At 38.1% G+C, this 18,663-nt stretch overlaps 1 protein-coding gene across 3 annotated transcripts in view; it reads left to right on the top strand.

The window, feature by feature from the left end:
* Window positions 1-8,785, top strand: part of Or5ak4 (olfactory receptor family 5 subfamily AK member 4) — a 33,483-nt gene extending 24,698 nt beyond the window's left edge. The window contains exons 1-4 of one of the 3 annotated variants that reach the window (XM_063284304.1): window positions 346-565; window positions 3,531-3,566; window positions 4,276-4,555; window positions 7,827-8,785. In XM_063284304.1, coding sequence (XP_063140374.1) covers window positions 7,856-8,785 — 930 coding nt within the window. In that variant the 5' untranslated portion in view covers window positions 346-565; window positions 3,531-3,566; window positions 4,276-4,555; window positions 7,827-7,855. Of the gene's footprint in view, window positions 1-345; window positions 566-3,530; window positions 3,567-4,275; window positions 4,556-7,826 lie in introns of those variants that run through there. The other 2 variants (XR_010064676.1, NM_001000688.1) reach the window with 2 other exon arrangements.
* The last annotated feature ends 9,878 nt before the right edge of the window (window positions 8,786-18,663 follow it).

Here is an 18,663-nt window from a genome sequence, read left to right as displayed (position 1 = left end):
ACGGGTTCTTAGACATCAGAATATTTAAAGACCCACTCATTAAAAGGGAGAAACTGCCTATTATCTAACAAGGCAATGTTTTTAAAAGTAGAAGTCCCTAATGAAATACATCAAATAAGCTTTCTCCTCTAGAAAGCTCACATTTTTTTTCAGCATAAAATAACCAGTGAGCATTGTTTTCCCAGTTGTATCCCAGTCCCTGGAAACTGAGTTCTCAAGAGAGGGAACGATGATCCCTTAGTCCCCAGCTATAAACCACTAATGGGAAATAACAAAATAGAGAGACATTGTAGACAATTACCAGCTGCGAAAAGTGAATCACGAAGCAACCTCAGCATAACTAAGACACAACATGTGACATTGTGTGTCACTGTAGTGTTTGTGGATGATAGGGAACAGTCAGAGACCAAGTTTCAGCACATTTCACCCAAGACCAGGAACAATTATTCTATCTCTGGTGATACAGCAGAAATGGAAGAAATAGGCTAAGCTGAGAGTTGCCTGGGAAAACACGTGAATGAGCGGACACCAAGGAAGGAAAACAAGAAGTTCTCCACGCCTTATTGTATGTGTTACAGTGACTAATAACTATATTTACTACTTTGTTTCTCTTACGATTTCAGAACTTCAACTGGACTAAGATAAATTTTGGTTTAGCTTATGTTTAATTTTTTCAATTTATTTTTATTTTCATATATGTGTACAATGAAATATGATCATATCCACCCCATTTTTTTCCTTCTAACCCCTCCTAGAGCTCCCTCCACACATCTGGCTCTCTTCTGTTGTTGTTGCTGTTAATAACCTAACGACGTCAATTTTATTATTGCTGGTACATTCGGCCTTTTCTTTTACGAGAGAGAGAGAGAGAGGGGGGGGGGGAAGAGACGTTGATCACATACTGTATCTTCATTATGATTTCCCCTCCCTCTATTTCTCCCAATTCCTTCTCACTTCCCCTCCCATCCAGACCCACCCCTATTTCTTCCCCCATTAGAAAGCAAACAGGCTTCTTAAGGGATAATAATAAAATATAATAAGATAAAACAAAAACTAGCACATAGGACTAGACAAAACAAGCAGAAGGAAGAGAGACCTAGAAAATAGCTCTTTATATAGTTACATCATTTTATGTAATTACATCATCTCGCCCTTCCCTTTGTTCCTTCCTAGCCCTTTCATATACTGTTCACCCTTGCTCTCCTTCAAATCTGAGACCTCTTTTTTCATTAATTTTGTTACATAAACACATACATAAATATATCCCTAAATACATAAGAACAGCCCTCTTGGTCCATGTAATGTCATTTGTACATATATGTTTTCAGGACTGACCATTGGGTATTATTGGATATTGGTGCTCTCTCCCTGGGGAAGACTTATGACCCTTAGCATTCCTTATATGCCTGTTGTTTTTGTATAGGGCAAAGGTCTTGTGAGCTTTTCCACATTCGTGTTAGCATGTCTAGAGGTGACAGCAACTAATTTTTAACTGCCTTTTCAATACCAACCCCCTGCTGGAAAGCTCACATAAATGAAATCATTGTCCGTATTCTTTCAGAACTTTGATTTACATAAACTCTGACCTATTGTAGCTCCCTCAAACCAATGCTTTTGTTCACGGGATGGAAATCTCCCAAAGAAGCCTGTATCTGTATACTTTATCATAGATTTTTCTAGAGAAGGCAACTTTGGCAGCTGATTAGCCATTAGTTTTCAATACATATAGAGCAGAATTGTTTTCATTTCATCACTGTTTACCACACAGTGCTAATTCTCACAATGTTGGAAAGAAGCAGGACAACCCATAATGATAGCAGGCTTAGTTCACTATATCCTCATCACCAAAGGTATATCCTTACCTGAAACTGGTCATCTCATGTTTGGAACACCACACATCACTGATACCTGATCAAGAAGTCCAACACTTACATCTTCAGGATGTGGATTTTTTATTCTCAAATTTCCATATTTTAAAATGTGCAAGGGTATATTTAAATTAATGTGAGAAAGGCATGTAACTCAGTTGATAGAGTGTATGTCTACCATTCACAAAGCCCTGGGTTCAATCCTCACAACCACATGAATCGGACAGCATAGTGCACGCCTATAAGTCCAACACTGAAGAGGCAGACACAGGTTGATCAGAAGCTCAAGATCGTCCTCAGCTACGGTAATAGCTACATGAGAACATGTTATACATACATAAATGTATACATACATACACATCCCCATAATTACAATCTAATTCAGCAACTCACTTCTTTTATTACTCACTTTTAAATTTGAGGGATGTATCTGTGTAGATATAGTAGCACCAGCTGCATATTTAATTCAAATGATTGCTCTGACTTACACAGTTGCTTAGTATGGTATTTCTGATGTGAACCTTCTTATAAATGAGGGTATATATGCATGAACATGTGTACATTTATATATCCATACATACATATTGGTCATGGTAATCAATTTTTACAGATATTTACCTGTACTGAAAATTCCAAATTACAGGAAAGGAGGGCTTTCATTTTACTAACATTTCTAAATTTGTCTCCAGATAAGATATTCACCTCTCTAGCAGAAATGTGTGAGGCCATATAGTTACATATTTTCACCTAGCTGTTTTGATACAAGTATCTTCTTGTTTCTATTGATAATTTAGTGTTTCTTTATAGCAATTATCTACTTTATGTCATTTGTGAAATTTTCCTTGAGATTCACTTTCAGAAATAACTTCTATATCCTAGCTACTAATCCTTTGACATCTAAGTATGTCACAAACAAATTTCCAGTTAGTATCCTGTCCTTTGGTAGTGTTTACAATGTTTTTTGTTTGTGTTTTTCTGATTCCTTTAAATTTCATCTATGCATGTAAATCATATTTATTCTGCTGTATCTTAATATCAAAGCTTTAAAATCTAAATCTTTATTTCATCTGCAGCTGCTTGTATAAAATTCAAAGCAGGAACTCAATATTATGTGAATGCAAATACATAGGCATTCACAGCACCACATATATTGCATCATTTTTCATGGGCCTAAGTGTTCTGCTTTCAAATATCAGCTTTCCACAGACTAATGCTCTGCTCATCATTTCATTCCCAAGTTCTACTGATATAATAGTCCCCCCCCCATCACCCGTACCAGACATTCTTTATTATAACTGCCTTATGAGAATGCCTAAAGTCTGGTAGAACAAGTTCCCACCTTGTTTCCATTTAAAACTACCTTAGATATCCTTGGCTCCTTTCTTCCATATAAAATTTAGAATAGACTCATTGAAGTTTTTCTAGCATTTGATAGGAATTATATTGAATTAGTAAGTTAATGCGAGTTGTAATGTTTACAGTGTGATGTTCTTAACCACAACCCAGTTCTAGTCTTCTTTATTCCCTTAAAAATTTTGAAGTTTTTCCTCAGTAAGTATTATGAACACTCTTTGCTAGATTGCTACTTTTGTAGTTTATATTTGATGTTATTGTAGTATTATGTTTTTCGTGTTTCATTTTTGTTTGTTTTTTTTACTTCAGAGATAAGGATCAAGCCAAAGGCTTCAAGAATATTAGGTAAGTGTTCAACTAGTAATCCATGCTCTCACCTCTAAATATTCTAAATAAAAAATAATATGTCTTGATTTAAGGAAATGGCAAGTCATTTTCTCTACTTGTATATCCATGAGGGAGGCTACCAGGCTCCATTGTAGAGTTCCAAACTCATACATATGGCCTGACTAAGCTCAGAGGTATACAGAACAAAAAGACATGAATGTGGAAAAGACACCTACAGGGAGGAGCTGAGGGTTGAATGATGAGAGAATTGGAGAGTGAGAACAATCAGAATTCACTATATGTATTATAAATTTGTGCAAATTTAATTAGTTAAAGCATTGTCTGTTATCAATACAAATGGAATTGGCCTATATATGTCGGAATAATGTCTAATGGTGTCACTAACCACACTAGGAATTTATACGTTAATTCTAAGATGCTCCATGCAAGACAAATACATCATTAAAAGTAGTAACCACTATGGGTCTCTCCATATACTTAAGGTTCCCTTTGCTGCCCTTGCATGCCCTTCTGCCCTAGCTAAGACTTAAGGTGAATGTTAAATAGTTTCAGGGATAGAAGGCATTATCATCATATTCCTTCAGTTATAAGCACTACATTCCATACTTTCAAATAATAATATTTAGTACACCAGCGTGGTAGAAAACACTACACCAAGTTAACCCAATTCCTCCCCCTTCCCCTGCCTGTGTTTCCATTTTCCTAGTTGTCTATCATGAAGGTTTACTGAATGTTACCAAGTAATGTTTAGTATGTGCTGAGAAGAGCAAATGGCTGTCTTCCTTTTACTATGTTACCATGGAAGTTATTATGCATTCTATGCACTCAAGTGGAATGAGATGTTTTACTGCAGAATCTGAAAACAGCCCAGCTTGCTCTGCTTTACCCAAAGCTTCCTGGGAACTCCCTAAGGCTCTGAGTCTCTGCACCCCAGAGGTGCTGTCCTGCAATTCCAAAAGACATTACACTGCTGACAAGAGTAGATGGTAAGCCTGTCTGCCTTCTGTGTTTGTTGCCAACAACTAACTTACCTAAAAATTTTACATTTTTTTCCAGGTGTCTGTAGATTACATTATATTATACTCTCCATTAAATGCAGTTTATTTTCTTTCTCTGGTTAAAAAATACTGAAAAATAAGGGAAACAGCTGTTTTCTGACACATCCTCTATTTCTTCTGAAACTTTGTTTTCTACATAGATATATCTTCTGAGTAATTGTGTACTTTAAAGATATTTGCATCTACACTATATCAATCAATTGTGATCCAATTTTCTTACATTGTTATGAGAAGTAAATTCACCTCATGAAATGAGTTTAAAAAGGTTTTCCTTTGAGATTTTTAGGGACATGTATGTATGTATATATGTATGTATGTATGTATGTGTGTATGTATATTACCAAAGGACTGGATTCTAACTGGAAATTTATTTGTGATATACATAAATGTCAAAGGATTAGTATCCAAGATATAGAAATTATTTCTGAAAATGAATCTCAAGAAAAAAATTTACAGATAATATAAATAAGACAATTACTCCAAAACCTAAATTATCAATAGAAACACAAAAGATACTTATATTCATAAAAATGTTAATATTAGTTCTTCCATATCTTTACTGAAATAAGTAATATTAATGTTTTGTGAATAGATTTTTAAATATGAAGTCGAATCCTGCAGTATTTTGAGCATATTCAAGTGATGACACCAAGATGACTCAATTAAAATAAAAAAACACTTAATGCTCTTGCAAGTGACCCAGGTTTGATTGCCAGTACCTACATGAAGGCTCACAACTGTCCATCACTCATGTTCCAGGGAATCCAACACCTCTGTGAACACCACATATGCTTGCAATTCATACATGCAGACAAAATACTTATACACAAAAAAATCATTTAAAAATATTTAATTAATTGAAAATAAAAAGGTCACACATACCAACTCCTATCATTCCCTCTCTTCAATGTCCACTTTCTTTAAAATAACAAATAAATACTGAGGCTGCTAAGGCCCACCACAGAAGGTAAAGGGCTTGCTATGTGAGTATGAAATGTGAGTTCAACCCTCAGGAAAAAGAAAAAACACATAGGTAGGTATAGTGGTACAAACCTGTAATTCAGGGATAGGGAAAGAAACACACAGATCCATGAGCTCTCTGGTCAGTTGACTTAGACCACTCATAGAGCTTCAGGCCAACGAGAGGAGAGAAACTGTCTCTGAAATTGGTAAATGGCAACCGATAAACAATTCCCAAAATCTGCTTCTAGCTTCCATATGTGTACACAGGCGTGAAGGCATGCATACACATGTAGATACTAAAAAAAAATAAGGAAACAAAAAAATCACATTAAACACATGATCTGAAAGATATAATCTCTGAAAATCTTTAATCCATGCGAAACTCAAATCAAGGATTTTTTTATAGATAACATTCTAATTAGATATTATCTTAAATGTCATCAGCCAATTTGTAGAAAAGTAGAATAATATGGTTCTGGAGATATTGGAGAGTGGGCAATTAATTCATTTTTAAAATGGGAAAGATGAAACATTAATTTACCTATTTTTCGGCCCCAGAATAGAAGCAGCAAAAACCTATGTCCAACTGAGGGTGAGAACATGAGACTCCCTAGACCCCTTGGTAACCTGTGCACCAGTAACAAAAGTCATCAGAAGATGCTCAGCCAAGCTCAGTGCAAGCACATTGCACTCAAAGTCAATTAACTTTGTCTTTGGGAACATGTCTCAGAAAAAGAATGGCTTGTGATCGGCTCTATATATAGGAAAGTATATAGGTAATTGTGAAAGAGAGACATCATTAGGCAGAGCTACTCAAAGATTGGTCCATGGATCAGCATCCCACTGTGCTTCCAAACCTCTATGGTGTGAATAAGGAATTGGAATGGACCATTTACAACTATGGTAGACTTCTAACAACACTAAAACCCACCTTTTATTACTCTATGAAAATATTGTATACAGCACATTGAGAATGAGAGAAAATATGAGCACATGACATGTATAAAGACTTTCATAAAGAACTTGACATGCCATGAGTCATGACTGCCAGACACAATAACAGAAGGAAAGTAGGGGATGAGAGAATATAGATAATCAAGACCACATAGAACCCTAAGAAGTCAGAGTTCTCAGATCTAAAGTTAAGGTATAAGTAAATTAGTGTTTAGGTTAAAATATAAAGAGCATAAGAGAAAATGTAGTTAAATACAAGCATGTTTTGGGGCTGGAGATGTGAATACCTGGTTAAAGTGCTTGCTGCACAGGCATGAGGACTCAAGTTCAGATCCCCAGTACCAACATGAAAGCCAGGCACAGTGATGTGCCTTGATACTAGAGTGGAGGCAAGAAGATCCCAGGGACTTCCTAGACAGGCAATCTAGCCAAACTAACAAGTTTTACATCCAGTGAGAGACCCTGAGTCACAAGATAAGCTGGATAGCAATACAAGAAAACACCTGTTAGTGACCCCGGGCCTCCACATCCACACAGAGAAGCTTGGACATACAGACACACACACACACACACACACACACACACACACATGCATGCATGCACATACACACAATTAAAACTTTTTAATTAAAAAATGTCAAGCCAAGAATAGCAACATTCCTCTATAATCCTAACACTAGGGAGCTGGTCCTAGGGGCTTATTGTTACTCCCAGTCTATGTAAACTGGCAAGCTCTGAGTTCATTGAGAAAGTAGCATAAATAATAATGAGAATAGCAATGGAAGAAGACCCCAGAGGTCAATATTTGCCTCCACACGTGTCCACAGGAGTGAACACACATGCACAACAACCACATATATAACTTACCCTCTATTAGATAAATAACTAAATAAGCTATTCTTTCTATCTTTGCTAATGTCTTTATGGCATGCTTGTCTGCCCATGAGAACACAGACACTGTGTTCTAGGTGACCATTCTCCAGACTCTACATGGAACTGTATAAGCTGACACACCACATATTAGTCATTTCATTTTGTTGGTCTTGCTTTGTTGTTTGGTCTCAGGGTCCCAGTTGGTCCTCAATCTTCCTACTTCTACCTGCATAGTTCTGGCATTGCATATCTGAGCCACTGCATCTGGCTCTTTGTATTATCCTTTAAAACCAGCATGAGTTGTATCACAGAAAGCTTTTTAATCTTATTTTGAAACTAAACATTGTAAGATATGTTCAGGGATAATGTCCTCAGCCTTCTCTACTCTTCTTTCTTTGCAACTCTTCAGCTGATTTTTTTATATTGTTTTTACCAACCATGGAACAAAGTAATGGCACCAGAGTGACTGAATTTATTCTTCTGGGATTTGCTGGGCAGCACAAATCTTGGCACATTCTGTTCATAATATTTCTAATGATCTATGTTGCCACACTCATGGGTAACATTGGCATGATCCTGCTCATCAAATTTGATTCTTCCCTCCACACTCCCATGTACTTTTTCCTACAACATCTAGCCTTTGTCGATCTCTGTTATACCTCAGCTATTACCCCCAAGATGTTAAAAAACTTCATAGAGACAAAAGCATCCATCTCCTACATAGGATGTATGTTACAGCTGCTAGCCTATGGTACTTTTGCAACCATCGACTGCTTCATCCTGGCTGCTATGGCTGTGGACCGCTATGTGGCCATTTGTAACCCACTGCGCTATCCCATAATCATGTCTCAGAGACTGTGCATTCTGCTGCTGGTTGGTTCATATACCATGGGCTTCCTAAATGCTTCTGTAAACACAAGTTTTACATTCTCACTGAACTTCTGCAATTCCAATGCCATCAATCACTTCTTCTGTGATGAACCTCCCATTCTTGCCCTATCGTGCTCCAGTATTGACTTCAGTATCCTGCTACTGACAGTCTTTGTGGGGTTCAACCTCATGAGCACTGTGCTGGTTGTCATCTTTTCCTACATATATATCTTGGCTGCTATCCTAAGGATGTCTTCTGCTGCAGGAAGGAAAAAGGCCTTCTCCACATGTGCCTCCCACCTGACTGCAGTCACCATTTTTTATGGGACTCTCTCCTATATGTATCTACACCCGCATACCAATGAATCTCAAGAGCAAGAAAAGGCAGCTTCTGTATTTTATGGCATAATTATTCCCATGTTGAACCCCTTGATCTATAGTCTGAGAAACCAAGATGTAATAGAAGCCTTTAAAAAGATGAGTAAGAAATGGTTATAATTTGAACATCTATTTATAACTCAACAAAATTTATCAAGCAAGCTATTTCTCAACTTCAGATATCATGGCACATGTCGAGTGGCACATGGCTCAAGGCATTATTTCATTATGTCAATTGTACTTAACAGATATAAAAAAACAACTCAAATAAATAATGTTCATCCATGCTCTCTGAAAAATGTGTTCAGTGCTGCTTTTGTGCTTTGTGAAAAGATTTATTTGATTTTAATTGTAGGTATGTGTGTGGGAAATTGTATACCCCACAAGTATGCTGATGCCAAAAGATACCAGGGAAAAGCATCAGATCCTCTGGAGCCCAAGTTAAAGGAAGCTGTGAGCCACCCAATGTAGGTGCTGGAAAACTGAACTTGAGTGTTCTGCAAATGCCCGCTTAACTGCTAAGCTATCTCTCCAGCCCCACCTTCGTGCATTTCAATGAGTTTTCTGTTTCTAAGCATCTGCCATCAAACAATAAAGTTAAAGTAAATCTATGAGAACTGTTTAATCAATTTTGCCTGAATATTCCTATTATGTAGACTCTGATGTTCAAAGGGGTCATGTGCTCTTCTCTTGAGTGTTTTGTTACTGTTCATATTTTCCTACAACTCTTCTGCTTGATATTGTAAAGTGAAATGTGAAATCATGTCCTTGGTAAATATATATTGGGAAAAGGGGAAAAAGAGATATAAGAATAGGTCCTCCCAGATATTGGAATACTAGAGGAACATGTTCCTATTTCCTAACAGTTCCTGTAAGAAATTAGGAAACTGACATAAACATCAAGGAAATGCATATCAACTTCATTCCTGATGAACACAGCTCAAGTCTCCACCAATCTACCCACTTACACCATGAAGGGTCTACATTGTAGGAAAACAAACCTAAATACATATTTGATGCTACATAGCAGAAATATTTTCCAAAAACTGATGCTTTCTGTCACTTAACTATCTTCTCCCAAAAAGTATAACATAGATAGGAGACCAGGATTAAATATGGAAGTAAAATATGTAATGGTGTTCTTGCCATTTGGAAAAAGAAACAGTAGAGTTTGAAGAATAGTTATCAATCGTCAGGCCACCCAGCAACTCAATGAAGTAACTGAAAATACTTATTCTAACTCCTTTCTGGGGTCTTAGTAGTAAGTAAAATCACAGGGAGAGGCAAGAGGAGTATAGGGTGTGGCTTGTTACATTTCCCAATATTTTCAGAAGGTCTAGACTCATAAGCAGAGGCAGGAATGTGGAAAAGTCAGTCACAACCCTACCACTAACCAGATAAATCAGCTTCTACCGGACAATGAAGCAGAGTGCATTCCAGGAAATCAATTCCAAAATTAGGACACTCTAGTTTTACATAATATTACTGGAAACTTGTTTGCCTGTCTATTGACATAAGCCTTGTTTCTTCTCTGACATGCAAATAAATCTTTCTCCAGATGGGAAAAGACAAGACTGCCCTAACCATAGCATCTTGGGGGAGGGAGACATCACCAGCTTCTACTATTCACTTATGATCCCTCGGAACAAGTATTCTTCTCTTAGCAGTATTAGGAATTGATCCCAGGACTGAGCACACTGGAAAAAGTCTACCACCAGCCATCTGGTGGCTGTGAAATTATTTATGTGTTTTAAATATGCTGTTTTCAGATATAAACATGGATATTACACAGAATATTCATGCAATATACACACAATTTAGAATATTTTCTCCCAATTGGAGTATATTAATATGGGTGTGTAGGCCAGAATAAGTGTTCAGTTTCACTGCTTTCCTTTCTAAGGTTTATATTACTGTTATGTATTTGAGGTGGGGGTATTGGCACATTTATGCAGGTGCCTATGGTTACCAGAAGAAGATGTTGGATACCTTGGGACTGTGGTTACAAGCAGTTGTGAGCCACCAAACTCCTTTCCTCTGGAATAGTAGCAAACTGTTGAGCCATCTCCCCAGCTCCCAAATATTTTCTTTATTGCTATCCAGTCTTATGGATACAGTCTTGAAAATACAGTCACTTCATCATTGAATATTCTGACCTTAGTTAAAAACTCAATTTGTTGTTATGGTTAACATATTTTCCTGCCATTTTTTCCATCAGTAAATATGACTGTTTTGTTTTATTGAGAGGCAATTTTATTTACTACTGCACTGCTATTAGCCTTAAAACCATATATTACTGTTCCTTCAAAATCATCCTTTTTGGAGATGAAAATAACTAGACTTGATTATAAAAATAATTTGGCCTCAACAGATAAATAGATCAGGAAAATGTAATACATTTATACAATGGAATGTTACTTTATTAATATCCTTTTTAAATTAAATTCACAGGTAAATGGAAAGGAAATGCTAGGGGAAAAAAACCATCCTTAGTGAGGTAACCAAGACCAAAAAAGATCAATATACATATATTCTCTTATAGATGAATGCTAAGCTTTTAAGCCTTCAATAGGCAATGCTACTATCAGTGTAACCATAGAAGTGAGGTATAGAGTAAAGGACAAGGTAGGAGGTGAGGATCTCTCAGGGAAAGGAAAATAGGATGTATAGTTAGAGGGACACAGGAGACAGACTAGAACAGGAGGATTGATTGAGAAGACAGAGAAAGATGAGGAGAAAGGTAGTAATTCAATGATAGACAGACAACTCAAAGGGATATTTAAGAGGTCTTTTTATTGGTTTTCTTATTTGTTAACATTTTAAATGTTATCTCCCTTCCCTGTCTCCCCTCTGTAAACCCCCTGTACCATTCCCCTTTCCCCTGCTTCTATTGGGGTGCTCCCCTACCCACCCACCCATTCCCACCTCACCACCTTAGCATTCCCCTATGAGCCTCCACAGGACCAAGGGCCTCCCCTCCCATTGATGTCAGATTGGGCAATCCTCTGCTACATATACAGCTAGAGCCATGGGTCCACTCTTTGGTTAGTAGTTTAGTCTCTGGGAGCTCTGGGGGATCTAGTTAGTTGATATTGTTGTTCTTCCTATGGAGTTGCAAACCCCTTCAGCTCCTTCGGTCTTTCCCCTAACTCCCCCACTGGGGTCCCTGTGCTCAGTCTGATGATTGGCTGTTAGCATTCACATCTGTATTGGCCAGGCCCTGGGAGAGCCTCACATTTGAGGGGTCTTATAGAAACCTACTATAATAGAAGCATTTTAAAATATATACATGCATGAAAGGTATCTAAATAAAGTCACCAAATAAGGGGTAAGAGAAAGCCCTAACTAGACATATCTTGACAAGTGAATCCTCAAGTGCCGGGAATGGGTTACATCTAATTGAGTGGTTGTCCAAAAGTGCCCATGGAAACCCCCAAACAAACCAAAGCTACTGGTTTTCTCCAAAAACTGATAGCAAGGCCCTATTGCTGAAGACAACACTTTCATTAAACATGGAAATGTTGAGCTAGAGCCTAATTGGAGCCTCATCTTTACTAACTATGGTTCATGGTACTCTACATACTACTATATAAGAAAGGTAACACTAGCCCAGCTACATATCAGTCTGTCAATGATGACGTACCTTCATACCACAGTGGTACAATAATGGCACAAACATCCTGGAAGGAGCCAACCACACTTTGACTGAAGTTGAGGGCCACTTCATGAGATGGACATGCCTGGCACTGCTAGAGTAGCCAAGAACTTAAGACCAGACCTGAGGACATGAGATAAAAGCAAATACTATTGTTCTACTAAAGCAATACAATTATTCCTAATGACATTAGAAGCTTGCAACCCCATAAGAACAACAATGCCAACCAACCAGAGCTTCCAAGGACTAAATCACTACCCAAAGACTATACATGGACTGACCCTGGGCTCCAACCTCATAGGTAGCAATGAATAGCCTAGTAAGAGCACCAGTGGAAGGGGAAGCCCTGGGTCCTGCTAAGACTGAACCCCCAGTGAACGTGATTGTTGGGGGGAGGGCGGTAATGGGGGGAGGGTTGGGAGGGGAACACCCACATAGAAGGGGACGGGGAGGGGTTAGGGGGATGTTGGCCTGGAAACCAGGAAAGGGAATAACAATTGAAATGTAAATAAGAAATACCCAATTTAATAAAGATGGAGAAAAAAAAACTAAAAGCAAATTTTCATACTAAAAAAAAAAAAAAAAAAGAGTCAATGAGAATGGAAGACACCGAGAAACAAGGCCTTCTAGAAACAACTACACTGACATACATGTGAATTCAGAGACTGAAATATCATAAATAGGACCTAAATCACTGTCAATTCACTGAAGTAGGAAATAAACACAATCTCCTATCCCCAACCAAGATGCTATCTCTAACTGACGATTGTTCAAAAAGGAAAGAATTAGCTTCTTTAAGTCTTACTGGGTATATAAGCCACACCTAAGGGCAGGCCCCAAGCCCAGCAGTAGATGGACAACACAAAGTGAGCCCATGGGTATCTCAGAGATGTTTCTTGGTCTCATATTGCATTGCTTTGATGCTTTTCACTGTAGGTTTAGCTTTTTCAAATTTTTCTCTAATTGGAGTTCTTTTTTTTAATTTTTTTATTTTTACACTCCAGATTTTATTCCCCTCCCTCTGTGGCTCAAAACCTTCTGTAATGGGATCTAATGTCCTCTTCTGGTGTGTCTGAAGACATCAACAGTGCATTCACATGAAATAATTAGGGTTCTTAAATGCTTCAACCTCCCCTCTAGCCCACTGAGCAGAGGTAGCCGAAGATGGTTAATGGACAAGGAGGATGTGGGCCTGTTTAGAACTAGTTCTTTGGAAACATGTCAGTCTTTGTTGTCAGGCTATCAGCAGTCCAGTCCAAAAAAATCAACCATGAATCAGTAGTGGCATTCCAGTCCAATCATCCAACACCAAGCACTAATCAGTAACAGCGATTCAATCCAGAAAAAAAAATGAGGCTCTGCTGAACTGCATGAATACTCAGAGGCGGCCAGAAGCAGCTGGAAAACCACACGAAGTTCCTTGCTGATTTTTTTCTCAGTGATGTCACAACTGAAGATCAGTGAAGACCAGCAGAGCATTGCAAGGTGAGCCAGGACAAGAGCATCCCTCATTGTCTGTGAGATTATATTTATACTCTTTCTAAACACACATGCCCTCTCAAGTGTTTGTTTCAGCAAAGCATCACATGCCCTCTCACGAGACAGTTCCAGAAAAACACCCCATGTCTGTTCTCAGCAAAAGATCCTCACATATGTCTGCTTCAGCAAAGCATCACACGCCTTCTCATAAAATAGTTCCCAGGAAAACATCACATGACACAACTGAGTTGTTAGAGAAACCATTTACTCTATTGGTCTTTTATTCAGATATTATGGATGGGTTGAAAGTAGAGATCTCTGAGGAGATGAGGGAGAGGAAACCATGATCAGAATATATTTTATTACTGGAGTAGCAGCTGTCCCTAAAGCTGTTGCCTGTCTGCGTCATCCATTCCCCTCACTGAGCTGCTTTGTCTGGCCTCAGTGCAAGAGGGTGGGCCTAACACTCCAGAAACTTGATGTGCCAGGGTGGGAGGTTAACCAGAGGCCCTACACTCTCAGAGAAGAGGTAGAGGGTATATAGGAGAGGGATTTGTGAAGGAGGGAACCAGGAGAAGGGGGCGGCAATCGGGTTGTAAAATGAATAAATAAATCAATGGGAAAAGAAAAAAGGGAAAAAAGAATATGTTGTATTAAAAAACTTTATTTTCAGTCTTGGAAACAATTGCACATCTACTGAACATCTACACTTTTTTCTTGGCATTTTCTTGAAATGATGAAATTATATCAGCTGTTTTTATGGCATAAACATGGTATATTATGTTATTAAGCAATCCAGAAATTAATTAAAATATATAAATGGTAGGTTATAGGCAAACACTTCATCATTGTATTTAGAAATTGTATCTATAGCTAGACCAGTATAATTCCTTACTATAACTTAAATCTTATTCTTACACCAATAGATAAGTGTATTTACCTCCCTCATGAGTGAAGCTTTTCTTTACAGCCATTGGAGATCATCACTAATAATAATAATAATAATAATAATAATAATAATAATAAAAAGTTTGCACAATGCAGAGATCAACCCATCATGGGGAACACAGCCCTCAGAGATACACATATCCTGCATATATGGCTCAAGGAACAATGTAGAAGCAGGAAGAATACAAGAGCACCAGAAAGTCTGCTGAAAGACAGTCTGTCCTAGAAATGGCTACAGAAACAAGACCAGAACAATAGCAATATCAATAAACATGCTAACATGAAAAGAGAAATTTCTATGAGATCCCAACCTTATAAAAAGAACTACATCCATCTATCGATTGCTGATAAAAGGAAATTGGCTTCCCCCAGGTATGAGCACCCTTATTGGTTGTCCAATACAGAGTATTGAACCTTAAAACCATATGTCTTAGGGTTAGATTGCTGTGAAGAGACACCTTGACAAAGGCAACTCTTTCTTTTGGTTTGGTTTTGGTTTTTTAATTTTTTATTAGATATATTTCTTTACTTACATTTCAAATGTTATTCCCCTTCCTGGTTTCCTGTACACAAGCTCCCATTCTCTCCCCTCTCCCTCCCCCTCCTCCATACGGGTATTCCCCCCATACATCCCCTTTACTGCCCCCCATTTTCCCCTGTCCTCTGGGTCCAACCTTGGCAGGACCAAGGGCTTCCCCTTCCACTGGTGCCCCAACAAGGCTATTCTCTGCTACATATGCAGTTGGAGCCATGGATCAGTCCATGTATAGTCTTTGGGTAGTGGTTTAGTCCTTGGAAGCTCTGGTTGGTTGGCATTGTTGTTCTTATGGGGTTGCAAGCTTCTTCAACTCTTTTGATTCTTCCTCTAATTCCCCCCGCAAGGGGGTCCTGTTCTCAGTTCAGTGGTTTGCTGCTAGCACTAACCTCTGTATTAGACTTGTTCTGGATATGTCTCTCAGGAGAGTTCTATATCCGGTCCCTTTCAGCATTTCATCAACCTTATCTAGTTTTGGTGACTGTATATAGATGGGCCACATGAGGACCAGGCTCTGAATGGCCGTTCCTTAAGTATAAAAGACAACATTTAATTGGGGGTGGCTCGGGCTGAGGTTCAGCCCATTATCATCATAGCAGTGCCCAGGCAGATGTGGTGCAGGAGAAGAGAAGTCTGGCATCTTGATCAGAAGGGGGCTAGGAGCTAGGAGAAGACTGACTCTTTTGCACTGGGAGGAGCTTCAAAGTCCACCTCCACAGTGACACACTTCCTCTAACAAGGCCACAACCTACTCCAACAAAGCCACACCTCCTAGTAGTGCCACTCCCTAGGCTACGCATATTCTACCTACCACCATATATATGCAAAAAACAAAAACAAACCCAGGAGGTTCTATTTTTATATATTTATACACGTACGCACACACACACACATGCACATGCACATGCACATATCCATGTAACAAATATAATTTTTAAAAGAAGCCATCAACTTGAGAAGAAATATGGGAGTGCTTTGAGAGAAGGTAACTGAGAGGAGCAAAAGGTCATATAATTCTATTCCAACTAAAGCCATTGTTTAAAATATAATCAAAGTATTTTTTTTAAATAACATGGGCCTTCATGATTTTTAAGTACAAATGATCCTGGAAACAATCTTCAATGGATGTGTAAAGATAATACTTTTAAAAAAGAACACTATTTAAAGAATATTTCACTTAGTAAGCAGAATATAATATTTGTGCATAAATAATTAATATTCTGCCTAGTCATAAACACAAATGCCTCAGTGACTTACAGTGGAATATATAACGTGGGGACTGTTGCAATTATTATGAATTATTAAAGCATGGTTGCTTCTTTTAAAAGTATCTGATGACTAAGGCTAGCTATTTCACACAATCTTTCCCATCCTAAAAGCAGATGTTAATGTTGTTATTTCCTAAGTTTAGTGTGAGTCAACAATCTTCTATGCCTAGAGGACATGCCCTAAAAACACTTTTTGGAGTCTTAGCTCTATAAATGTAACTTCTACTTGCCAGATGTAACTGTCATCTCAGAAGTGGACTGCTTTCTAGTTTTTTCTGAACTCTGGCTGGCTGGTTCAACTCAGTTGTTCCGTCTCAAACTCCTTTCCATATTGACTGATTCAGTCAGGCTCCTCAGTTTCTCACTGAATTGTTCTGCTTAGCCTCAAACTAACTGGAAATTTGTTCTATTCTTCTGGCTCCTTTTTCTCTGGCTTCACCTGCCTCTGCCGACCTGCACTGAACTGCGTGAACTCATGAATGAACTCAGCTCCACTGCACTGAATTCACTGCACTGACTCCCTACTGAAGGACTCAAGTCGACTGACTGAACAGAATTGACTGACTCTCCCTGCACTGTGCTTAAATAACTCCTCTTTTCTTTACTGTCCTCATGAGACTTGGGCATATCCTATTTCTGACTCATTCTGTCATATCTTTCTCTTATTTGTCACATTGTCTGCCACTCAATTAGACATCATTATCAAACATGGCGGCTTCCTTCAACAAACTAACCTTACTTCTAATGTTTGGGGTTAAAGTATGTACTTAGGGCATGTCTGTATCCCAACTAGATCATATACTGTGCTCCAGGCTTTGTCTGCATTTCAGCCAAATCATATAGACCTAGAATGTTTTGGGATGTGATTCCTTGACATAGCAGCCATATTGCTGGATTAAAATCCTTCTGTAAGCTTAATTATCCAAAGCATAAAAGTAACTCTAGATGTGGAACTCTGTTACCTATCCCTAGTCATGCTACCCTTTGAAGGATAACACCTATGACCTAAGGAAAAGCACAGTGTTATTTAGTGGTTGGTAATTAGTTTTTTGGGGGGAGGATCATATAAAGTACTACAGACATGATAGTTTAAACATCATAAATATATTGTTTCACAGTTACCAAAGACATACAAAGAAATCTGAAACCAAGGTGTTGGTTAGATTAGTTCTTTCTGAGAGCCTCTGAGGATCTGCCTGAGACTTCTTCCTGGCTTACAGATGATTGCTTTTATGTTCTAATCTGTTTTTGTTACATACATAGTTATTTCCAATTTTTCTTTTTTATAAGGATATCAGTCTTATTGAATTAGATCACGTCCTAATAACATTACTGTTACATTCTGAGATACTGGAAGTTGAAGGTTAAGTCCTTAGAATTGGAATTGGAGTTGTGTTGTGGAGAACACAACTCAACTGACTCCAAATCTTGTAACTGGGTCCTCTAAGTACATGCAGCCTCGGATAGCCATGAATGGTCCAACACAAAATCATAAAGTCACCACTTCCCATAATCCAGGACAATTGCCATGATTATATTGCCAAATACATGTTATCATTCTGGCAACATTAACGACAATTAGAGGGCTTTCAGAAGTCTATGAAGTTTGGAGAGAAAGGTAGTGGCATAGGTGGCACAGGAGTTTGAGGGAATGGCAAGTGAAATGCACTTTATCAAAGCATATTAATATTCCTGTTATTTTTTATCATGAGAATTTTTTTGTAACTTGATTGTGTAGTTTTTCAGACTTGTAGGTGACAATGTCATGTAACATCATCAAAAGGCCAGACAAAGCTGAACCCAGATAAATTCTATTCTGTCTTCCCTTTGTGGCAGATGAATCTGTAGGCCACAGTTTGGACCTGAAGAGGCATTTCACTGTTGTTGAAATTACATTTTCTCCTAGACAGGCTGCTTCTATGAGTGTTCACTCAATAATGAGTCAGAACTGAAGTACTAGAAATAACATAGTATTTCTAATAAATTCTCAGGGAATGACTCGTACGTGACAGTTTTTAAGATGACAACTGACTGTTGTCATAAAAGCCTGTTACAAGCTAAACCACAGCAACCAATGACACTGAATCTGATATGTAAAATTTGCTAATAATGA

This window comes from Rattus norvegicus, chromosome 3, assembly GCF_036323735.1.
Source record: "Rattus norvegicus strain BN/NHsdMcwi chromosome 3, GRCr8, whole genome shotgun sequence".
Lineage (NCBI taxonomy): Eukaryota > Metazoa > Chordata > Mammalia > Rodentia > Muridae > Rattus > Rattus norvegicus.
The sequence above is the reverse complement of the archived record's forward strand: the minus strand, read 5'-3'. Positions and strand labels throughout refer to the sequence as shown.